We start from the raw sequence: 25,740 nt of genomic DNA, 5'->3' as shown, positions 1-25,740 counted from the left end.
GAGCTGGCTCTGGACCTAGACATTTTAAAGAATTGCTGTGCAGATCGTAAAACACCATTGCATTCATAAAGTACGGTTCATTAGATTTTTGATGAGAAACTTCGAGGGGCATCTGTTTTCCCTCCTCTGTTCTGCACCGCCCCCCTCACCCCCCCCTGTGTCTCCCCACCCCCTGTGCTGCCCCCCCCCCCCCCAGTAGAGACCATTTAAGAATAAATTATGGCTGGTTCTCGAGCCTGCTTATTCAGGGCCTGCTTGGCTTGGCTGCCTTTTTCCTCCTGCCAACCGGGACATTCCTCCATTTCACAGCTTCTTAGCCCTAACCTCTGAGACTGCAGCAGCGGAAATGCAGAGGAGGGACTCAAGCCAGGTCATTATGCCTCGTGTCCGTGGTGCTGGTGAAAGGTTTGCTGGGAAGGAGACTGGAATTACGGCCCTCGTTAGCAGAGGCAGGGAGCGCGGGGCTGCCGCAGCTGTTCAGCACCGCATCAGTTTAGGGGCAAAACCTCCTTCCCTCAGTCTTGCCATAGCAACGTCAGTCGCAAGGGCTTTCCAGTGGGCTTTGGCTTATTTCAGAGTCAAATGACATTGCGGAATGATGATAATGGTCAAAAACACCACAGGACATGCTCCCTGAGTGGGTTCCAGGCACCGTGAAAGCACTTCAGGCAAATTATCTCACTTAGTCCCTCCAAGGACTCTAGGTGTGGAACTGTTATGGCCCTTATTTTACAGAGAAGCAACTTGCCCAAGGTCCTGGTTCAGAGCAGCGGTAGGAACTCTGTGGAGAACAGAGTAGCCGGTTCTTCAGTAGAGCAGCTCCACAATCTCTCTGGGCTGCCCCAGGGACCTTCCTTTCCACTGACCCTTTCCTGTTCTGGAGGCACGGGTGCTCCTGTGGATGTCTCTGCCACTCTCCTCCCCACCAGAGCTCCCATCCAGCCCACTACCCCCTGCCTGCGTGTGGGATTTCCCTGTGTGCATCAGGATTGCTGCCTATATGACAGAGCCCCCACCCAGCCTCAGGTCCTCTCCCCAACCCTCAGATAACACCTAAGGACCCACTGAGTCAGCAGCTAAAGACCCACTGGGATAGCAGATAAAGACCCTCGGTGGTTACTCACTCTGGCTTTGGACCCAGGCTGTTTGGGCTCCGTTGCTGCTTCTACTACTTCTTACCTCTGACACCTTTGGACGCCATTTTACTGCTGCATACCTCAGTTTCTTGAGACTAATAACTGCCTACTGCTTAGAGTGGCTAAGAAGGTCAAACGAGATGATGCGTGTAGAGCACTGTCAAACACTGGGTAAGTGCTTAATAAATATTAGCTATTATTATGTCCTACTACATGCTTGTCACTGCCCTGGGACTAAAGGGACATGAAAAAGCCTGGGCTCAGAGAAATGTAGGGGTCTTCAGTAACTCCACACTCTTCTGGGTGCAGCTGCACTATCAATTTTCAGGCTCATTATAGATTAAGTAGATTTTGGTGCACTGACTTGGGAGCCTCATCACCATTTATGTACTAGTATATAAATCTCTTCTGTGTTTCAAGCAACTGACTTGGCAAAGGCCCTCTGGACAAGTTACTGAGATGAGCTGAGCACAGTGGAAACAGAATAGGAGAGGTACTCACTTCCTATACGGAGGATGAGGCTAGGAAATGTCCTTGCTTACACTGAGAGTGGGGGCTTTTCAGCCCCTTGGAGGTACCATGACAGTGGGCGCCACAAGAGTTTAAACAATGAGAGGGAAGGGAAACTCTTCCCTTAATAGCACCCACTGGGAAGGAAACATCAAACTGTGATTGAGTTGTTTGTTCAGCTGCATTTCAGAGGCTGCACTCCACTTTGGTCGTAGAAAGGATAACTAACTCTCCACTACTATCCTTTCCAAACATCACTTAGGCTAAATGGTATAATAGTTCACTGGGGAGTCCTCTGTAGAAATTGCGAGCAAGGCTTTTGGAGCCCTGGGTCAAAGCCCAGGCTCTGTCACTCTACCAGGCTATGTGATTTAAGAGCCTTCATTTCACCTTTTGTAAAACAGGTAAGAGTAGTACTTACCTCACAGGTTGTTAAAATGAGATAATGAGTGTAAATCACTTTTAGCACAGTGCCTAGTATGCAGTAAACACTTAAATTAGGGGTGGGGAAGCTTTTCATGTTGGAAGGCTGCATTAATTTAGCAATAATCAAATAAGGCCGCATTCAAGAAACCTCAATTAGATATACTTAGAAATGTACATTATTTTATAAAATTTTAACTACTATGTACTTAATTTCAAAAAATGAAAACTATTTGTTAACTTTAAAGTTAACTAACCTTTTAATGACTTTGTTGTGTCTGCTTTTTGTTGAAAAGCATTTGAATATTTGGTTGCAGCATGGAGGTCCACATTTCAGTTGATCTAGATGGTATCAGTCATTTGTGACTCGAACGGAGACTTGATTTGGGGTAGGTAGGAGAATGTAGATTCACATCAATAAGTGGTTGAAAAGCACGAAAGTATTTTTCAGGGATGTTCCTGAGGGCGTTTGTGTTCTACTGCGTGTTTCCATATTTCCTTTGCATCTTTCTTAGCATCAAACAATGACTTTAAAATGTCATCTACTGAGAGGTCAATCAATTCCATCTGTAGTTCTTTAGGTGCCTTGGTGATATCAACTAGTTCTTTAGGTGCCTTGGTGATATCAACTGGTGAGGCTGAAATATTAATTTGAGTGTGATGTCACAATTCTCAAAGTCAGTGAATGTTTCATTGTATTCTCCAATTAATAGGTCTATAACAGCTGCGTATTTGTCAAAGGATTTGTATATATCATCCTGCTCATCAGTGACCTTTGCTAACTGGGGAAAATGTTCATCTGAAATTTCCTTTTGAAGAATTGTTTTGAAAAAAGATAGCTTTTTTCAAAATGCTTGGATTTTTTGCCATATATCATACGTAGACTTAGTTTTACCTTGTAAAGACATATTCAAATCGGTTATTTTTGTTGTTGTTTTCTGTTGTTTTTTTTTTTTTTTTGAGACAGAGTCTGGCTCTGTTGCCCAGGCTAGAGTGCCGCGGAGTTAGCCTAGCTCACAGCAACCTCAAACTCCTGGGCTCAAGCAATCCTTCTGCCTCAGCCTCCTGAGTAACTGGGACTATAGACATGTGCCACTATGCCTGGCTAATTTTTTATATATATTTTTTCAGTAGTCCAGATAATTTCTTTCTATTTTTAGTAGAGACGAGGTCTTGCTTTTGCTCAGGCTGGTCTCAAACTCCTGACCTTGAGCGATCCTCTGGCCTCGGCCTCCCAGAGTACTAGGATTTCAGGCGTGAGCCACCATGCCCCACCCAAATTGTTTTGATTTGACATGATATCACACAGAATTGCTGCATTTCCATAGAAATCTTCTTTCAATAATTCACATTGCTGATTCTGTTCTTCATAAAATTTGACTATCTGTTCTCACAGAGATAAAATTTTGGCTAACACCTGTCCCTGTGATAGCCACCACAATTTAGAATGATACAGCAAATCCACACTGAATACCTCATCATTCAACTTTAACCTGTTATGAAACTGATGATGCTGTGTTGCATTTGCATGAATATAGTTAGCAATATTTATAACTTGCTGCAAAGTGTCATTTAAAATAGTAGCTTTAGCACAGAGATTTTGCTGATGCAAGATACAATGAAAAGAAATAAGAGCATCTGGATCTGTTAACACTTTTTTATCTGTACAATAAACTCTTCATGTTTTCCTGTCATGGAAGGTGCACTGTCTGTACATACACTCACTAAATTTACCAAATTCAGTCCAACTTCACTACATTTATCTTAAAAGTTGTTGAAGATATCAGTCCCTTGTGTTCTGTTCACAAGAGTGCCCAAAGTGAGTAACTCTTTATAGCAAAAGAAATCTTCTGTTATGACTCAAATGAAGTATAAAACCTGTGCCAAGTCAATAATACCAGTTGATTCATACAAAGTGATTGAATAAATACTTATTTTCCTTTTGAAGTATTCCATGAAGTTGTTCAGTTAAGTTAAAGGCTAATTCATGCTGCCGATCAGTTATGATTCTCCTTGAAAGAGGCAGTAGTTTGTACTTTGAAATCTTATCAGGGTCTAAGCATCCTACAACTTTGACAATGCATTCTTTCACAATTTCTACATCACTGAATGTCTTCCACTTTTCACCCAGTGTATAAGCTACTTTATAAGTTGCTTCAGTGGCATTATTTCCAGGTCTTATTCCTGCTTGAAGGAATTGTCTCTGCTTTTGCTTTTCATCTTTTAATTTCTACAATCTAACTTTTCACACCTCTCCTTCGAATTTAAAATATTTGTGGTCCTTATGAGTGTTACAATGCTGAGGAGCATTGAATTTCTTTAACATTGATATTGCAGTATCACAAAGCAAGCAAATCATCTTATCTTTAGCAGAAACAAGATAATATCGCAGCTCCTAATCCTCATTAAAAATTCTGTTTTCTTCCTTCAGCGTTCTCTTCGTCTTCTTTGACATGATGGGCTGTTACGCAGACAGAATTTAAAAATACTGTCGAGCTGTGCAACTATGTACAAATTCTACTTCAAACAGAAACACAGTGCACTGTTGTCAAAAACTGATGACAGACTGGTATACTTGATTCCCATAAACTCTTACCAACCAGCCTCATGTGGTAGTGATGCCAGCCAACTGGGAGAAGTTAGAACTAAATTATGAGCACAGCAGCTGTCAATTTAGCCCTTACGGCTAACTAATGTTCTAATTGTGCTGGTCAATCTGGGTTATTTCTTTGAAATTTATTTTATTCTTTGGTATTTTAAATATATTCATTTTAAAAATAAAATACAAATAGAAAAGATGAATAAGAATGTATTAATAAAAAATAAAAGGATCTGTTCTATAAAATTTGGATTCAGTCAAAAGGCTGCACTTAAGGAATACACAAGGCCACATGTGGCCTTAAGGCTGCAAGTTCCCACACCTGACTTAAATCATTGTAGCTATTATTATTATTTTAAAGTTGCAAGGTTTCTGTAGATAGAACTTTTGGAAGAGAAGAACTTAGGAAAGGGATAGGGAACACAGGCCAGCCCCCCTGCCCATTACTGTGAGTCCTGTGATTAGGGATGTGAAGCTACCACAAATAAAGGAAGTGACCACAAATGGAAAGTGAGATCTCAACCACAGCCAGGTTGTTTTTAGTATATGTACATGGCTGCTAAGAGCTTACCAGGTTTCTGGGTCTGTACTAATATCAAACTAAGAGAATTTTATTTTGCATTTTTGTATTGGAATGTATGCACCAGTCATGGATATGTGTTCTGTAATATAGGGAAATACAGATATGACCAGTGGTCCCTCAGACTCTGAAGTAGTAAGCAGACAGCCATGCTCTGTGTTCAGCAAACCCGCAGTGTAGCATTGTCTTAGCAGTAAAGAAAAGTCACTGTTTCAGCAAAACACTCCAAACCCACAAAGTTAATCCAACCCATTTAACACTATGCACAATAGTTGTTGTGCTGTATGGCAATGAAACAGAAATGGCAAGCTATTTACCAAAATGACCATACTTTCCTTAATTCCTCTGTTGACCAGTCATATTTTCAGTTGTTCTCTTTCCTAGTTATTCAGTGTCTCTATGTTTGGTATCACTGTTGACACACTTCTCACACCCTGTTAAGTCACACCTCCTGCTCCCACTACTACTCTTTCTTTCTTCTCCCAGGGGACATTCTTTTATTCCCCAGTCCCCATATGTCCTGGAGTCTTAGCAGTCCTCGTAGGTCAGCTGTCTGGGTGTCAGAGGGCTCAAGTTTGCAGAAATTTGGCTTCAAATTAGCTATAGTGGACATCATTTGGGGAGTTAAAGGGAAAGTGTGAAGGGAGTGAAAGAAGGCTTAGAGTGCTGGCTTCCTGTGTCTGACAGGCTTGGAGTAAAGAAATGATGCATTAGCCTCAAGAGAACAGAGAGGAAAGGGAGCTGCAGCTCAGGAAATCTATTATATCTAGAGCCTTGAAATGAGCATAGCAGATTCACACTTAATGTCTCTACGCTTCGTTTTTCTCGTCGGCAGAATGAGGACAACCATCTCTACTGCATAGTGTTGCAAGAATGAAATCAGAGGATGTGTGTAATGCATTCCACACAGTGACTGGCACAGGGTAAATGGCAATGAGTGGCATCTACTTTTTAATGATGTGCTCTTGTCTGGCCAAATAGGGTACATAAGCCCCCCAGTGGAAAAAAAGACTCTGGCTAGAAAGAAATAATAAAATTATACATAGATTTCTTACCTTGATAAGAGACAAATATATAGGGCATATTCTCTTACAGCTGAATTTGGGAATAAACTCTTCCAATCCATGGGCTCTTTTCCCTGCTCCTGGCAAAATTACATTCTGAACATTTTCACTTGGTTACCAAATTACTCCTTAGTGAATGGTCTATTTGATGGATAGAATCGTAAAATGGTATTATGTTTTAGTTTAATTTAGTAGCTTCGAGTAATATTTTGGGACCTGTCATTATTTTCTTTTATTGTTCCTGCAGGTCAGTCAGCTTAAAGTGAGAGACAGAAAGGTATTATAGTTTTTCTACTTTATTTAAACAACTGGTTCTCAAACATGTGCATTAGAACCACCTGGAGAGCTTGTTGAAACTCAAGATGGCAGGGTCCCACCCCCAGAGACTCTGGGCCTGCACTTTGATAACCTCTCACTTAAGTCAATACTGACTTCTCTGCACTTTAGGCTGTGGCAGTAATGGGGCTGGCAACTCCCCACTTGGCTTGATGACCTTTGTAGGGTTTTTTTTAAGTTGGTTAAGCAGCGTATAGCTACCTTATTTAAGAACAAGACTTTTTCTGCCCCAAGCAAAGTTACTAACCCAGAAGGAGTGACATAGTCAATGACATACCATTGACTATATTTGGGGGGCATATATCAAAAATGGGTGTCTGTGTTAACACACTGATTAAGAGCTTGGATTTTCGAGTTGGGAAGACAAGTGATGAGACCTAGCTTTGCAACTTTCTGGCTGTGTGGCTTTCTAAATTTTGTTTTCTCAGCTGTAGAATGGGGACATGTATACTTTCTTGCCAGGTTTAAAGAAAGTAATGCACATAAATTGCTCAGTAAATGTTAGCAGTTTTTTCCAAGGGAGGTGAAAGCCCAATAATGCCTAAGACTGTTGAGTGTCACTGTTCATATATGCTCGTTAGAACTCACTAGAGAGTCTGAGCACAAAATGAGCCCTTTTCCTCTGAGGTTTAGGTCAGTCCAGGTAGAGAGGGATTTCCAAAGGAATTTCTCACAAGGAGTCATTCAGCCTTTCCTAGAAAATTCATACTGAGGAGCTTTGTACTCTAAAATAAAACATAAAGAAAGCAACTTTATCAACTATCTGCCAGTAGAATTGTGCATGCTGTTCAAGTGAGTAATTTGGGGTTAGCATTAGTTATTATTAAAACATGAACACTTTGGCTTGTTTAGAACATGTTATATTGCAAGAGCTAGAAGGACCTTAGAGATCATCTGGCTTTTAAACCTTTTATTTTACAGATGAAAAATCTGTGGGCCTGAGAAGTTAAGTGAATAATTTGCTGAAAGGTACATAACCACAAATTTAATTTCTACTGGACTTGCTATCTAAATGCTCTCAGAAAGAATGACTTGTGAACTATTCTAAAACCACAATGACTTTAGTCTCCTGCAACATGTAATTGGTTTATATCTAAACACCCTAGGTAGAAGGAAAATTCATTTAGTTTCATAGGGTTACATTAGAAAACAAATTTATCTTGAGGTGTTCTTTAGGAAGTTACATGAAATAAAGTTAGCCATTTTATGAGTGCATGATAGAAAGTGTTTTATAACCACATCATGCAATTGGTAACATGTGCTTTGAAAAATTTCAGGTCAAAATGATCATGGTTGTATCCTGTGCTATAAAATATTGAGACATCAATTGTCCCATTTTTCCATGGGTAGAAGCAGGCCCTGGACTGTTTTGACAAAAATCTTGACCCTTTTCCCAACTACTCTTTTTTTACAGAGGTGGAGTGACTTTCTATACAGATTTCAGTTGATTATTGGTAAAAAATATTTTAACTCATTTTCTACATGATTGATTAAAGTGTAGGGATTTGTACTTCATATCTCATCAGAGACCTCTTTTTTTTTAGTTTTTGTGATAACCTTTTATTTATATAGAATTATAAATTACAAACTATTATTTTACTCAATTCTTTTAACCACCATGTGAGGCAGACATGCTAGAGGGTATTAGCTCCATTTCATAGGCAAGAATGGAAACACCATTCCAATATTTAGTATAAGACAGCTGAGATCTAAGCCCTGGGCTTCCATACTCACAACTGCTTTTTTCCCATGGACTTTGCTATACATCATTTTAAAGTAATCTGATTCCACAATGCTTTAAAATATAAGAGTAACATCTATAACATCTATTGTTGACAGGTTAACTCTGGAGCCAACCAACCTAATTAATTACCTCATAACCTGGCACATTTTAAGGCACTATTATGCCTCTCAATTTCACGGCTATGTTTGAGGGCCCCATGAGCCAAAATTGCAGCAAACCTGACCTGAAAGGACCAGGAACACACTGGTCATGCCTATTTCCAAATTTAACGTAGGACTAGCACATCTTCACCAATTGCTCAGGTGTCAAGCTGAGGCAACTAAGTGACGGCCTGCTTAGAAGTGGACACTGATGAAAAAACACAAGCAATATCAGACTGACTTCTTTAAGGCTAACATCCTCAGAAATCCTATTGCTGGTCTACGACAGTACCAGCAGGACAAAGGGCAATACTTCTGGAGTCCAGAATATGCGAGAAAAAGGTCAATTAAGCTGCCTGCCAGATGCCTAAAAAGCCAAATAGCGCTAAGTTCATCCATGCCAGACCAAGAAAATGGTTCGTTCCTTCCTGAGCTTGGTTTTAAGGAGGAAGACAATCTTCAGAGAAACCAGAAAATCCCATCCTGAACCCCCAGGAGTGGAGGGGCGGGGAAGGGGGAGAAATGGTGGGCATTTCCCAGACTGACAGTGCAAGGAGCAACACAATCTGCCACTGTGAAGGGGGAAAGCTATATTGGTTAGCTTTGCTCTTCCACAAGACAATGGAACCAGAGACTAGAAAGATCAGGGCTTGGGTGACCAATCCTGGGAAAAGCAGGACTTCCTCATATGAAGTGCAAAGGTCCACGGAGAGAAGAGTCTATGCACAAATTGTAAGCAAAATATTGAGTATATGCGTGTACCCATCAAAGGGGTCATTTGTTCTCAAATCCTGAACTAGAGAAAGGGACTAAACCAGTTGCAGGCTAGGATAAAAAAGCCACCAGATGCACTTAGAGCCAGCCATGTCTGAGAGCTCTCAAAGCCATCACTGAAAACTTGGAACATGGATTCAAAGAGACAGCTGAGCACTTGTTTTTGCATTCTCCTCCCCAATTGTATTTCAAGTCTTTTCTAAACAAAGCCCTGGGAATACCCAGATTCAAGTATGCAACTGGACTTGGACCACTGTTGCAGGAGTCTTAGGGATCCTCATACACATGCTTGAGTCATTCATTCACCAATGTTTAACACCTCAGAATAGAAGATCTGACAAAGCATGACTCCTTTCTCCATGGCATGTGATTTCAGAGGTGGCAGCAGCCAAAGTGGAAAACACTGGAATTTTTCCTTGGAACTGGACTGTGATGAGAGGTTCCTGCCACGAGCATAACCGACTGTCTTTTCCCTGACCCTTCCCTTTGTTTTTGAAGATAGAGTGAAAATAATCTTCTCTGAAGATACTTCATAATTCCAAAACTCAAAAACACATGCTCTCAATGCACTGTGCTTTCAGATATTCTGGGTCTAGTTCAGCTGGCGGATGAGCTGATTGATGTGTTCACCTCAATAGCCAGGTGAGCCCATCTCCTTGAGAAAGCCCACTTTATTCTTGGTAGCATGACTGGCCACTGAGAGTTGGAAAGGACACAAGAAGCATGAGATCTCCTGGAAATGCTTCCCTGGTAAGGCAATTTCATGAATGAGGTCTTCCAAGCAAATGACATCAAACTTCCCCAGGTGCTCTTCAATCACTGTGTTATCTGTCAGAGGGATGGTCTTATTTTTGACCTTGGCTTGTCCACATTTCAAGATGAGTTCCCGGACAGACTTCAGATTTGGAAATCCCAGGTCACATAAGGTTCCACCATACGCAGCAATTTCAGGCTCTGTGGGGTGACTCTAACAAAGACACCACTGAAAATTTTCTTTAGGCGAAGTCTCGAGATGGTTTTTTGCACCAGTGAGCTCACCCCATTAATCCTTTGTATGCGTACAACAAAGGCCAAGGAATGTTTATCCTGCAACTTCAAGGCATGAGATTTTACTTCTAGTCGTCTGAGACGCACCCTGTCCCGTTGCTGCTGCCAGGAATCATGTAGAAACAATTCTAGTTGCTTAAACCTGGGGCCTTTGCCTTTCCTCTGCTGCTTCTTTGCCAAAAGTGCCTGCTTTGCCTGGGTGGCTTTGAGGGCTTGGTAAGCCTTCCTCCTTTTCAGGAGATTTTCTGGAACCAAAGGGATGCTTTTCCTTTCCTCTTGCTCCGCCATCGTTCCAGTGTTGCCGCTACTGATCATGCGCACTCGCAGCACTCGGGGACTAGAGGAAGCGTTCTGTTTACTTGACCATAGAAGCCTCCGTTCTAGCTCACGTTGGAGGACCCAGACAACCAGAGCCTACTTGGCAGCAGTGAACCGCTTGGGGTCTTGCTAACCCTGATTTCTGTCACAAGTTGCACAATGCTTCCTTCGCACCCCTTCCAGACTCTTCAGCGCCTGTGTAATTTTGAAAACCCAGCCCTTTTCATTTAAGATATATTCTCATGACGCTGGTAACTTGGCTGTGAACAATGGAATGCCTCCCACAATGCCCCTATGTCATCAGAGACCTTAACCTCAAACTTTCAGCTGCCAAATACTTAAGAAAAGCTTTGTTATGACAAACCTATATGGAATTTTGCCTGAAAAGTGTGTAGTCCATTCGTTACTTTAGATATTCTAATAGCAATAATAATAGCAGCTAGAAATTGTTAAGTATTTACTATATGCCAGTTACTGAGCCAAGCGCTTACTGGCAATTCTTTCTTTTAATTCTCACAACCAGCGGTTCACCAACTTTGGCATGCATCAGGTCACCCTAGGGCTCGTTAAAACACAAATTGTTGCGCCCCATTCCAAGGGTTTCTGATTCATTAGGGGCCTGAGAATTAACATTTCCAATAAATTCCTAGGTGATGCTGAGCTGCTGGTCTGGAAACCATGTTTTGAGACCTACTGTTTGCTACAAACCTAGGAGGTTGGCATTTCAATCTGTATTTTATAGATGAAGAAGATTGAGCTTATGTAACTTGCTCAATACACAGCTAAATAAGTGGCAGAGTTGGGATTTGAAAATTTACTTCTTTGATTCCTAAGTCTGTAGTCTGAATTTCTGTTGTCTAGGTAATTTTGCAATAAGACATTCTGGGCAGAATAGTAATAGAAACTTTTTATAGCCTCATGATAGGATAGGGCTCTATTTCTCCCAATACTGAGGTCCAAATATATTAAAGCATGTGCATGTTGTGAGATGGCCAGAGTGCTGGGCAGAGTAATATGGCCCCTACGAGGGGCTTTATCATGAAGACATAAATAGACTAGACTAGACTGGTGGGCAGCTCCGCCACACCAAGGGCTGTGGGACAAAGGGGAGCCTTGGTTCCAGGTCTGCAAAGTGTCCAATATTGGAATTTATCTTCACCAGCCATTCTGGTGGGGAATTTCTCCTGGGAGAATTGACTTTGCATGTGTAAATTTAAAGAGCTCTTGTGTTATAGAGTTGTGTTTTCTAGGATGCCCTCAACTGGGGATAACAGGGAAGGAAGAAAAGGATGTCATCATGTCATAGTGCTCTGACCTTCATCTCTATCTGAGGCAGCCATGAGCCAAGCTCTGAGAGCTGTGGGCAGTACTGAAGAAGGGTGTGGTCAGGTCAGCAAGAAGCAGTGTCTGAGTAAGGTCCCATCACCATGAGATGGCCAGGGCGTGGGCCCCCGTTAGTTATATCAACGAGGACAAGAACTCTATCAGGTAACTGAGGTACGATTTTGAGTCTTTGTGGGCAATCTCATTGCCTCCAGTTAAACTACACTAATTAAAACAGCATTCCATGCCCACTTCTATAGAATGCTGCATCAGAGGCCAGTGGTGACCTTCCAATTTCACCAACTTTCAGCCCATTGAACCCCAACTTCACTAGAGGTGACCACAGAAAGTTTTCGAGGCAAGTGGGGTAGGAGTGTGAAATGGGGAAGAGGCCCCTCTTCACTGGCAAGTAGAAGGGAGAAGACTGATTTGTAGACACAAATCAGTGTCCCTGGAGATTCTCAGAAACATTTAGGGCAGGGGAATCTCCACTGCCCAATGATCTGACAGGTGAAGGCTCAGAGTCTTTGTATTTCAGAGTGTTAATGTGAATCATTTTGTGCTCCTTTATACTCCCAGTTTGATGAAAACGTCAATGCAGCAGTCATGTAAAGTTTAATACCTGAATCAGGGCAAGAACTCTGGCCTGTTGTGAATTGTGCTTTGGAGCTTGGTGATGTCCTCATTGTCCTCTTTGTGAGGGCTTCTCCTTCATGAGTGGCCATCTCTTGAGAACTAACATGTTTCTATACATGAACGGTCAACTTGAAGTTTGATCATGCTTCCTTCTTCATTTGGCTCCTAGAAATGAGTCAGATTTGTCATTTACAAATAGCAATTGAGCAAGATCTTCTATTATACATTCTTTGACTATTTTATCCTTGTTCCTTTGTACATTTACTTTTCTCCTGTTATGTGTTATACATTTTCCCTTCTAAGGTTTTTGAAAGAAGGGAAAGGGAGTATGTACAGAAATGAAAAAAAGGAAGGGTGGAAAAAGAGGTAGAAGAGAAGAGAAAGGAAGGAAATTTAACCCATTTTACATAGTACCTCTATATAGAAAAGCATAACAATGGAAATATTACAATTCTACCTTGAAGTGACTGATCCTAAATTTGAAGTATTGATGTAGTCAACAAAAGTACATTTGTAACAAACTACTGTTTATAAAGTACAAATCAATGATGAGCACTGTAAAATTAACCAGAGTCAATGGGAAGTAATAATGAGAACAGATAGATTTTGGGGTTTATTCTCCAAGAAATGTAGATAGGCATTTTTTATGATATGGATGTCAAAAAGTGCAGTGTTTTCTAGAGCAAATACATGTAATAGTACCAATCTTAGTCATTGGTAGATCTCTCATAGAAATTAGAATGCTGTAAGCAGGTATGGGGCTTGCTGAAACCCAGCTTTAGGTGTACTAGGTGTTAGGGGACACAAAATCCTGTCCTTGAACTCAGCTAAATTAGCAAGTAATTGCAATCCAAGGCAATAATTGCCATAGTTGTACATACACAATTCTGCCTGAGGGAGTCTGGAATATCTTCATAGAGAAAGGAGTGTTTGAGCTTACTCTCGACAACTGAGTAGAAGATCTTCAGGTGGAGCTGAACCGAAGAAACTATATAGAAAAGGCAAGCAGGCATCAAAGTACATGGTTGTTGGGAACTCTATGTACTATATAGCTCAAGTTTCAGATAACTTTATGGGACTACCTGGATACACGTGCCCTAAACCCTGAGGCATCAGATTCTCAGAAAAGTTGCTTATAGCAGTAACCCATCTCCTTTCACCTCTAATTAGTTCTTTTTCTTGTTCTCATAAACCTGAGAAGCCTCCTGTATAGCCTCCTTACTTAGAAACCCCGTAAATTTTCTTACTATTCACTCTTTGTTGGTTGAGTAGTTTGAGTTGTGGATCCATCATTTTTGTGTTCTCCAACCCTTGGAGATGCTATTGGGACTTTGCTAATTGCCTTTACTGAGCTAAGTCTTCTGTGTCAGGCTCTCACAGGTAGAGGTCCAGTCCTCCAAAGAACAAAGATCAGCAGTGAGCCAAGGGTGGGGCAGTTTCAGTGAGAAGGGAGTTTGGCATGACTGATGTGTCCTCCTCACTGTTTAAAAATAATATGGGCCAGGTGTGGTGACTCACGCCTGTAATCCCAGCACTTTGGGAGGCTGAGGTGGGAGAATTGCTTGGCCCCAGGAATTTGAGACCAGCCTGAGCAACATAGCAAGAACCTTGTTTTTTCCCTTCACCCCCCCAAATTAGCCAGGTGTGGTGGTACACACACTTGTAGTTCTAGCGCCTCTTGAGGCTGGGGCAAGAGGATTGCTTGAGCTCAGTTCAAGGTTACAGTGAGCTATGGCAGCACCAGTGCACTCCAGTCTGGGTGACAGGGTAAGACCCTGTTTCTCTAAAAAAAAAAAGAAAGAAAAAAAAGAAGAAATGAAAGAAAACTTCCACTAGCTAGTTATCTTGTCTGAGAGTTTTATCAGGTTAGATTACTTGAATACCTGACTGTAAAAATAAGCCAGATTCAACAAGAACTAGATTAAGTACATATAGTAGGATATACAAAGCAATGTCATTTTTGTGACAGCTTTCAAGGAAGATTTTATTTGGCAATGGCAATGAAATTTACTCCCCAGAGGTTGACAATAGCAACTGATCTAACAGTCATCTGGAAATCCAGTAATTTATCATCTGCCACGTGTCAGCCACTTTGTTCATAATATGGTTTAATCCTTTTAACACAAGGTAGTGTCAGCTTTTATTTTGAAATGTCGTTCTTAGTGTGCTCATGGCCAAAGAATAACCAGACATACCAAAGTAAGGCAAGCACGAAAATGAGGTTTACTGAAAGTTAGGATTATAGGGCAAGAGCAAGATAAAGGTTTACAGAGCATGATATATACGCCACAGATGATGACCAGACCTGTTGTCGCAGCAAAAGGAGAGCAAAAGGAAGGGTGCAAAAAGGGACTTGGTTATGGTCTGCATCTTGTTTTATAGTGCCCATATTGGGACCTCCCTAGTGGCTTAGATGTCACCATGGAACCACTTTGGACAGTTGGAAGTTGCATTACTATGGATACAGGTTGTTCTAGGGCAATTTCCCAACTCTATGGTACCTATGCAGCTTGGCCTGTGGGCTAGAGAGTCTTCTGCATTCTGTTGCAGCTGGCATGCTAAGTCATGATTGGCAGATTCATTAGGTATTGCCTCCTTCCCCAGGTATGGCAGTCTCTCGGGAGAGGATTAGGGTGGGGCAGGACCAAGATGGGGGCCTGGGGCCTACCCTCATCCTTGTTCCCAGGTTGGGTGTTGCACCAAGGCAACAGCACCCACTTTCATCTCTAGGAGACCTGGAATCCCTATCTACCTAATAGTAAGTTTATGTTATTCTCATTCTAGAGATGAGCAAGTAAGCTCAAAGAAGTTTAATAACTGACCCAAGGCCTAGCAACCAAGTGGGAATGCCACTGTTCTGCCTACTTTCTAAAGTCCTACTTTTCCCATTATGGCCATGCTCCCTAAAACCATCAACAGTGAGTTTGCATTAAAGCTACCCCAAAATTCCTAGAATGTACTTAAGATTGTTCTTCTACCATTTCAGCACAAGTCAGAAAGGTGATAATGCTTTCAGGAAACTGAATAAAAGAGACAGCTAGTACTACAAACATTCCCAAAGTATCATAAAATACATGATGTAAGGGAGAACAATAAATGATGTCATGTCAGAAAAATTTACGACTGATTTTTGCTTTAATTTCGCAGGGTCTTTTTTTTTTTTTTTTATCTTCCTCTTATTTCTTATCTTAAAAACAAAGAATCCAGAACATTCTGTTGGAAGTCCTCCAAAAAGAAAGAGTATTCTTTCATATACTGCTGATAAAATGTAAATTGCTTAAAGTTTTCAAGAGGACAACATGGCAGTAACAAAAGTTTTAAAAAACTGGCATACCCTATCCACTAGCAATTCCACTTTGATTTTGGGAAATAATTAAGAACACATAAAAGATTTAGCAACACAATGTTCTTTAAAGCACTTTATTAATGAAAAGTTGGAAACCTAAAACTTCAACAGTTTAATAAAATGTGGCACATATGATGGAATATCATGCAGCCATTAAAAAGATGTAGAAATATATTTGACACAGCAAGATAGTCATGGCATTGTCGAGTGAAAAAAAGTTACAAAACAGTATGTATAATTTGATCCCCTTAAAAAAATCTATAAATGCACAGAAAAGAGTCTGGAAGGCCATATACCTAAATAACAGTGGTTCTACCTGGATGGTTGAATTACAGGTGATTTTTATCGTCTTAACCATATATTTTTCTTTTTGCTTACATGGCTATGACTTCTATTATAAAAAAGCATTAACAATTCTTAAAAAGTCTCTTTTGAAGTAGGAATTAGAGAACTTAGCAACCTAAGAGGCACAGGGATGTACACATTAGTCTGATACTACTTTAACAGTTTGTCAGCATGTTTAATGTTAATTGGTTGTCACCAATTAAAAGGCACTGTGCTGAGTGAAAATGTGGATGGTGGTAGTGCTTATGCTTCTTCAGACTAAAGGATCTATTTCTAGAAACCCTCCACAGCTACCAAGTACTGACATTCTATGCCATATTTCCTACTAAGCATATCTTTTTACCTCCATACTCACTTGTATTAATAATATAGACCAGAAGGTTCCCCTACACCAGACACAGCAGTGTTGTTGGTAAGGGTAAAAGAAGGCAGAGAATTTTTCAAGTGATGTCAGATAGTAGGCCTAAAGGTGAAATGCAAGTTCTTAGTTCTACTGCAGTGTTTCTCAAGTTTTAGAGTGCAAGAGAATAACTCAAATGGCTGTTACAACAGATTAATGGGCCCCACCCCCAGAGTTTGATTCAGTAGGTCTTAGGGAAGGCTTATGAATTTGCATTTTTTCTTTTATTCAACAAATACTTATTGAGTACAATACTATGTTCTAAGTCTTGTGCTAAGAGTTGGGAATTTAACTGTGATCCAAAAAATCATAGTCTGTGTCTGAGGGAGCCTAAATTCTAGATTGACAGATACAGACTAAACAAGAATATAAAAATAACTATAACTACAATTATGATTAGTGCTAGAACACAGTAAAGACTAGAAGACTCGTTTTTGTCTAAAAATATTTAAACAGCTGTCACATGCAAAACTAATTCAATAAGCCCTTGAAAACAAAAGATAAGTGCAAATGAAGGTAGAAAGCACTTGGAAATAGTCATTAGCATTTTAAACAAGTTTCTAGGAGATGCTGATATTGCCAGTCTGGGGGTCTCACATTTTGAGAACCACTGCTCTACTAAGCAGATTTTCTAATTAGGATAATATGGAAGAAAAGGCAGTTATGATTGTGGAAATTCCTTACCAACATTTGAGACTCATCATGAGGTAAGGACCATTTCATCTTATCTGGAGAAGGGGTTGAGGCAAAGTTGGCTGTAGGCCAAACTATAAAGCCATCTCTCCATTATGGCTCCTCCCCCAGGCTGGAAGTGCTATATACTATGGTAACATATTTCAAAATTTCAGGTGTTTGGGAGACAGGGAAGGAATTTTCAGGAATCCAGTCAACAAAGCATGGAGGTAAGCTGGGCCTCTATGGGTGAACAAGTCTACGGTTTCTTGTCCTGCCCTCCATCATCTTCCACTCCCGTTTATCTCGGAAATGTCTCCTCAACACTAGCTTCCACAGTCTCATTTTGTGCGTTGGTTCTAGGGGAGGATGGCAGGAAACTATGAGGATGGGCTCTAAGCCACATTGGTAATCCTCTGGTTTCAGGTTTCTTATTTCCCACGTTACACAGAGTGAGGCACATTCCCATTTTTGGGGCCTCCTCACTTGCAATATGGATTTTTCTGATTAGCACCCTAAAAAAGTTTTAACACCATGACATTTTAAAGTTAGATTACTATGAAGACAAAGGTAGACACAATTCAATCACTTTTTTCTGTTTGTAGAAGGCCCTACAATTATTTCCTAGTTTATTATTTTATTCATATGTGCATCTTTCACATGTTACTACACTTTTAGATTAAGCTCGAGGGCACAGAGCTTATTTAAATAATTATGAATTGCACCATGAATTAATACGCTTCCTAAGCTTTTTCTTTCATGGCTAAGAACCTTCATGGGCCTTTACCTGAGTAAAAACTAAGCAAATGACTTTAAAATAAACAAATACCAAAATAAAACAAAAAATCAACCAACCAAACAAAACCTCATTAAAATAAAAAGTATAAACATAAAAGCAAGCCTACATATTATGGTGGATTTATGGTAGACAAAAGTACAAGAAGCCTTTGAAACTTGTTACTGAAGGCTTCTGTCTGTTATCTGGTTACTATAATCAACATTCACCTGATGGAAAACAGAAAGGTCTGATAAGGAATTTATACTGACTGTGGTGAGGTTAAACCCAGATTGGGGCTGATTTAAAGAGGGTGGAGGATAGGACAGATAGGGAGTAAACAGAGCCCAGACATAAGGAGGTACTTCTGGTACACAGTCATAAACAAGGCCCACAGTCTTAGTAGGTGAGGAAGCTACTGGGACTCACATGAGAAAACTGGTATTTACAGAATGTTTACTATGTGCCAATCTACGTACTACCCACCCCCCCATAAGCACCTGAAATACAAGATAACATTTGCTATATAATACAACCACCCTAAGGTAACATAATTATTATCCTCATTTTACTGGTAAAGAAATGGCAGTTATACATCTGAGTTAAAGCTCGAAGAGCACAGTATGTGAGGAAGACAGGATTTGAATCCAGGACCATTTCATTCCATTACTAATACTCTTTCCTCTTTATCACTCTATTTCCCCTAAACCTAATTTTATGGGAAATAAGTTGCTGTTTAAGATGACCTGAAGTTTTGGTACAATCTTTCAAAGCCTACATCTGGACTTGTGTAACAGAACAGATAATACACTAGGCTGTAGAACTTCTTTTCTGAGGGAAGGCTAAAAAGTTTCATTTACTTGGTTCTATAAAAAAAACCAGCTTGAGCAGCTTTTGAAGTTCTTTAAGAATACAGCAATTGACAGTGTTAAAACATCTTATAAACTATTAAAATTGTAGAAGAATTTGTCTCAGCACAGAAATAAAAAGGTAACAACTAAAGTTTGGACTGTGAATTAAATTATCAACATATTAGGAACTCTTAACACACAAAAGGATATTTTAAAATGGTGTTTAAGTATTCACTTTTTTAAAGTACCAAAAAGATCATTTTGATAGATTAACATTCCCTGAATAAATGAACTTCACTTTTGTACTTCATGTTAAGCCAGAGTAAATTATTAATACTTTTAGTTGCCAGAATATGCTATGTTCTCTCTTGGCTCAAGGCCTGGCACATCTTTTTCCCTCTACCTGGAACACTTTTTCTTAAACCATCTCTCACTCTCCAATTTGGAGTTAGGTGACTCCCAAACACAGTATCCTGTATTTTTTTCTATCATAGTACTGATCTTGTTATGGAACAACTGCTGGTTTATTTTTTTGTATCCTCTACTGGTCATAAGCTCTGCAGTGGCAAAGACTATGTGTATCTTGTTCAGAGTAGTATCCACAGTTGATCAGTATAGTACCTGGTCCTCAACAAATGTTTGTTGAATGAATGAATGAGAATGAGAACAGAAGTCTCAACAAGCAAATGATCTGCCAATTTGCTGATTCATAGCATGGCCCAAATAGCAATTTTCTGGCTTTAAATGTATCACTAATAATTTCATGAGTGTGTGCTTCACAAGCAAAGATCCTGATCAAGATAACATATGTTCATTAATAAATTTAATACTTTAAGAGTAGGCTCAGAGAAACCAAAAATTTGTGTGTAATTTACTTTATAATGAATGCAGTTGCATTAATCCATATTTTTATATAGATTTGTTGTTCCATAAGAACAAATCCTCTTTACTGCAGTATGTTCTTAATGGATCCAGTTCTGATTTTGCATTAAGTTGTGCCAACTGAGTAATCTTAAAAACACATTCAGTGAACTGAATTTATACCAGATATTTTAGAACCTTAACTACAAATTTATCAGAGAAATATGGTAATGCCTTTCAATAACTAGTTGTTCTTAAATTTAAAAGAAACCAGTAGTGTTTAAAAACAAACCAAACCAAACCCAAAATAACACATCAAAACATAGTACTGAAATCATCTGATTTCTGTTGGAAAACAAGGTAAACAGGGATAACTGCCATTTCTGTTTGTGGAAGCATTTAGAAACAGTCTATTCTTCAAAACAGAGTAGTTTTTTTTTTTTTTTTTTTATATCCTGGAGAGCTCTTTTTTAAACCAAAAGTTTTAAAACAAACTTTAATTTTACTCTTTGGCTATTAATTATACCTAAAAAATGAGTCACTGATATCAATTCACAATAGATTTATTTTACATAAAACAAAAGCTTGCTGTTAGTGAAAAATTCAGTAGAAAACAGTTCTTCTGCTTTAAGTTGAGGCTCAAAAGTAGAAGCTGCTTATTAGTGAAACTTCAGTAAAAAGAATTTTGTAAGAAAACATTCTTGGCATGAAAGTTGTAACATAAATTCTGTAATCAAATATTTATCATGCAACTTTATTGGCAGAAAGGCCAGTTTCTGATAGCTGGTATTTTCAGTCTCATAAGACATTAACATGGAAGATACTCAAACCTGCTATATTTAGAGTTAATTGTACATAAATACAATGTCATGATGGGCAATCTTTCCACAGTCCACCTATTTAATTGAGCAGTTCTAAGTAGGTAATTGGCACCTTGCCCTTCTGATTTCCTCTTTCCCCCATTAGCCAGTCTGAATCCATTCCAACAACACTGAACACAGTGATCACCTACAAAATAAAATATTTCCATTTGTTAACTACATTAAAAATAATCAGATTTGTATTTGTTTAATTTTTCACAGGGCTTTAAATATTATTAATTTTGCTAAAAGATAAAAAGATTTTATAAGAGGCAGTTTCAAGTTCTTTAGCAGTTAAAGTTTTAAATATTTCTGTGATATTCTATTATATTCTATAGGAACTAAAATTTTATAAAATGCTGGCCGGGCGAGGTGGCTCACGCCTGTAATCCTAGCCCTCTGGGAGGCCGAGGTGGGCGGATTGCTCGAGGTCAGGAGTTCGAAACCAGCCTGAGCAAGAGCGAGACCCCGTCTCTACTAAAAATAGAAAGAAATTAATTGGCCAACTAATATATATAGAAAAAATTAGCCGGGCATGGTGGCGTATGCCTGTAGTCCCAGCTACTCAGGAGGCTGAGGCAGTAGGATTGCTTGAGCCCAGGAATGTGAGGTTGCTGTTGAGTTAGGCTGATGCCACGGCACTCACTCTAGCCTGGGCAACAAAGTGAGACTTTGTCTCAAAAAAAAAAAAAAAAAAAAAAAAAGTTAATATACCCATCTGAAATCTACAAAACATTCATGATAAACTATTTCCAAATAAGTAATGAAGAATTTTCACTTGTTATACTTTTCTTCTCATACACACAATACTCACCTCATCTGCTAGAAGTGATAACTCAGTACTGTTTGCAGCATCATAATCATAGAGAACCCTGGCCTTCCTGCTGCCATTATACTCCTTAATATCATTGAGGTTGGCAGGAGGAGGGGTGATTACTAGGCCACTAGTTGAAGCCATGGCAGAACAAACAATCACATTTGGTAAAATAGATGGTGTAGGTGTCGCAGAAGTTTGATTGTTGTTACAAAGATAACTGGATGGAAAACTGTTGAAAAGAAAACAGCCAATTAATTATTTCCAAGCGATTAAAGTTCCTTAATATCACCACTTGGTGGCACTGTTTACTTTCTACCAACCTCCACACTGGAAAAAGATTTACAGGTATTAATAATATTTTAATGACAAAGTGTGCCATGTTCTTTTCCCCTCTTGGGCCAATTATATGAGAGACAATTCAAATGGCATTCAAATATAAATCCTTCAAAGTTTGTTTCAAATCTGTTCTTCTATAATACCAACTTAAAATTTTTAAGCAGACATAATGGCTATTTTTCCCACCAGGAAAAAAAAGATGGATTGTTTTAAAGCACTACCAAAACACTTCTGTTAGTATTATTATTTTCCTCTCTTTATGAATTGTTAAATAAAAATATCAATGAAAACTTATATACTACCACAAGAATGATGCTTTCTCAAGTTAATTCCCTGAGAAATATTTGAATACCTAAACTTTAATAAAACCAGTCCAATCATATTTTCTATTCAAATGACAAATATTTATTGAATATCTACATGTTCAGCATTACTACTACAAGCAGAAGACAAAAATGAAATGATGGCCAAGCATGGTAGCTCACACTTGTAATCCTAGCACTCTTGGAGGCCAAAGTGGGAAGATCACTTGAGGTCAAGAGTTCAAGACCAGCCTGAGCAAGAGTGAGATCCCGTCTTTACCAAAAATACAAAAAAAATTAGCTGGGCATGGTGGCGCACACCTATAGTCCCAGCTACTTGGGAGGCTGAGGCAGGAGGATTGCTTCAGCCCAGGAAGTTTGAGGTTGCAGTGAGTTATGATGATGCCACTGCACTCAAGTGGGGTAATAGAGGGAGACTCTGTTTTTAAAAAAAGATACCATTCCCTTAAGGACATACAGACAAGTGAGGAGACAGACATTCAAATAATGAAATAGAAGACTCAGTGGAAGAATAGGTCAAATTTCACGTTCATTTTATTCTATTTTTAGGAAAAAAATTAAAATTTTATTAGAAATCAGTGAAATCTTGTGATTAATGTGCTTATAAACAATTTGAAAATTATCAGAATTTTCAATTTATTTGAATGCTATTGTTTCCCCAATACTACTAAATGGAAAACAGTATAAAACAGTTGGCCTATAATCATTCTAATTCAACCATTTCTAAGGTTAGAAATTATCTATGATTTTAATAAATCCATTAGTTAAAATATAAAAGGCCTCTCACACAGTAAGCTGGATGAAATCCATCATACTAGAAAATAAAATTCCCCTTTTCTCTTTATGACCATTGTGCCTCTGGAAATCAGCCATCAGTGCACAATTTCCTGTATCTTTAAACCTTCCCTTCACCCCCTTATGCTAGTGTTTATCTCCTATACTCTTCTTTTCTAACTGAACCCAGAGGTAAATGAAGTAGGAGTCCATGCTCTTCATTCCCATGTTTAGACTCTTTCTAATTCTAATTCTACCCAATCTTTCAATTTCATGTTGTTTATATACTACCCACTATCTCTTGCTGTAATCATCTACAGATGCCTCATTTCCTCCCTTTCATTTCTAGCTCACTGACACTATATCTTACTTAATTCTTAGTGTCTTTAATATCTATATGGACAATTCTTCTAACACTTTAGCCTTTTTAATCCATTGACTCTTCTCTTCTAGTAATTCTGCACCTTACCTTATCCTACTTCAGCCACCCATTCCCTTGGTCACGTCTAGATCTTATCAATTCCAGTAACTAAAACCCTTCCAATAATCATAATTTCACCATCCCATTCTCTGACCATCACCCTTTTTATTTCTAGTACTTTCACTTCAATAAGCCTATTAAGACCTATGATCCTACCAACACTCTTTTCATGTCCATATAGTTAATTATTATAATCACCCCCTTGCATATTGCCCTCATCTTTGATGCCCCTCAATTCATTGTACTTTCAGTAAACCGCCCCCTATTTACCTACTCAGTATCCATGCATCTACTGTGACAAGAGAAAAATAGAAAAGCTTGCTGTTTGGCTTTACATTCAATTTATAATTAGGTACATCATACTGCCTGGCAATTATACATTTCTCTAGTTCATTCATTCACTTTCACTTTCCATTCTCCTTATGACTATTTCATACTATCTCACCCATCTTCAAAATTACAGCAATTTTCCCCTAACCATTACACTCAGCTGATGAGCTTGTTACCTTTTAAATGAGAGGAAAAAGAACAACCAGGAAATGACCATGCTTTTTGTCATTTCTTTTCTTACTACAGATTAGTTGTCTATGTGCTGAGGCTGATTCTTCCACATGAGCACAAAATCTCATCCCCTTTTGCCTCTCAAGGACATCATTCCAGCAATTCTTCCTTTTCTCTCCCATGTTATAATTAACACATCTATTCTATCATTCCCATCAGCTTATAAACATGCTCTTATTTTTCCTATTTTAAAAAACAAACAAACAAAAAATAACTAGACTCCACTCTCTCCTCTGGCTATTGCTCCATTTCTCTGTTTCTCTTCACACCAACACTCCTTGAAAGATTTACCTAAACTTACTGTCACAATTCCTCTTCTCTCAGTCTCTTATGTTACAAACACACTTTGCCCCTACCCAACTGTTTCACCAAAACTACTCTTGTCAAGGTCAGCAATGACTTCAGTGTTCCTAAATCCAATGGTCAATTTGGTCCTCAATTCATTTGACTTTTCCAGTGACCACACCTTTCCATTTTCACACATTCTTCACTTGACTTCCAGGCCACACTTCTCGTTTACATAGTACCTCACTGCTCACTCCTGACCATTCTTGCCTGGTTCCTCAGCTCTCCATATTGGAGTACCACAGGGCTCAGTCCTTGGTCATCTTCTTTTCTCTATACTTACTCCTTTGGTGATTCATCTAATCATACAGATTTAAAGATCTTTGATATACTGATAACTCTCTAATTTATATCTCTAATTTACTCCCCCACTCCCACATTCCAGACTTGCATATCCTAAATTTTGATAGCTCCCTTTAAATATTTAATAGACATCTCAAACTTAACATGTCTAAAACTGGGCTTCTGATATACCTAATCTGCTCTCCCTTGGCCAATCCCTGAAACCTGCTTCTCCTGTGGCATTCCCCATTTTAATAACTACCACTCCATTCTTTCAGTTGCCCAGGCCAAAAACTTGTAGTTATTCTTGACTTAAGTCCTATACACACATAGCCTGTCAGCAAACCCTGCTGGCTCTAATTTTAAGACACACCCAGAAACTGACCACTTCCATCACATCTACCATAATCACCCTGATCCAAACCACTATCATCTTCTAACTGGATCACTGACTAAATCATTGCAATAATTTCAAAACAGGTCTGTCAGCTTTCACCCATGCCCACTAACATCTATCTTCAATACAGCAGCCAGAATGAACCTGTTAATGAACCTAAAATCAAATTATATCATTTCTCAGCTCAAAACTCTCCAGTGGCTCCTCATCTCTGAGTAAAGTTTAGACTGTAGTCTAAACACAGTGGCTTTCAAAGCTCTACATGTTTCCTCTATTCATTTCTAGCCAAGCCCTCCTTACTGTTCCTAGAACATGCTATGTTTCTGCTTCAGGGTTTGTGTACTTGCTGCACCCTCTCCTGGAGCATCTTCTCTCAGATCGCTGCATCCTTTGCTTTCTCACATCTTTCTCTGCCCCCACCATATTTCCCTGCTGTCTTTTTCTCTATAGCATTCATCACCCTCTAATATACAATATAATGTACATACATACTGATTTTCTGTTCCCTTCTACCTCTGAATAGAATGTAGGTTCCATGAAGATAGGGATTTTGATTGTTTTGTTTAACTGTATCCTCCATGCCTAAAACAGTGCATCTTAATAATTAAAAGTAGCTGTTTCTCTGATGGATAAAGTGTTCTAATGATAAAAAGAAATAATTTCTAATTCAGGTTTTACTCTCTA

The 25,740-nt window shown here is 39.2% G+C and overlaps 1 protein-coding gene and 1 pseudogene across 6 annotated transcripts in view; both read right to left on the bottom strand.

The window, feature by feature from the left end:
* Positions 1-1,143: 1,143 nt before the first annotated feature.
* Positions 1,144-20,278, bottom strand: LOC105861809 (ribosomal protein uL30-like pseudogene; annotated as a pseudogene).
* Positions 20,279-20,427: 149 nt separating this feature from the next.
* SH3GLB1 (SH3 domain containing GRB2 like, endophilin B1) overlaps positions 20,428-25,740 on the bottom strand; it is a 41,925-nt gene continuing 36,612 nt past the window's right edge. For all 6 annotated transcript variants that reach the window (XM_012747547.3, XM_075999723.1, XM_075999733.1 and 3 more), the window contains 2 exons: positions 21,555-21,786; positions 20,428-20,888 (listed from right to left, as the gene is read on the bottom strand). In XM_012747547.3, the coding sequence (XP_012603001.1) occupies positions 20,781-20,888; positions 21,555-21,786 (340 nt within the window). In that variant the 3' untranslated portion in view covers positions 20,428-20,780. The remainder of the gene's footprint in view (positions 20,889-21,554; positions 21,787-25,740) is intronic.

This window comes from Microcebus murinus, chromosome 2 (assembly GCF_040939455.1).
Source record: "Microcebus murinus isolate Inina chromosome 2, M.murinus_Inina_mat1.0, whole genome shotgun sequence".
Lineage (NCBI taxonomy): Eukaryota > Metazoa > Chordata > Mammalia > Primates > Cheirogaleidae > Microcebus > Microcebus murinus.
Note: the sequence above shows the minus strand (reverse complement) of the source record. Positions and strands in the feature narration are given on the sequence as shown.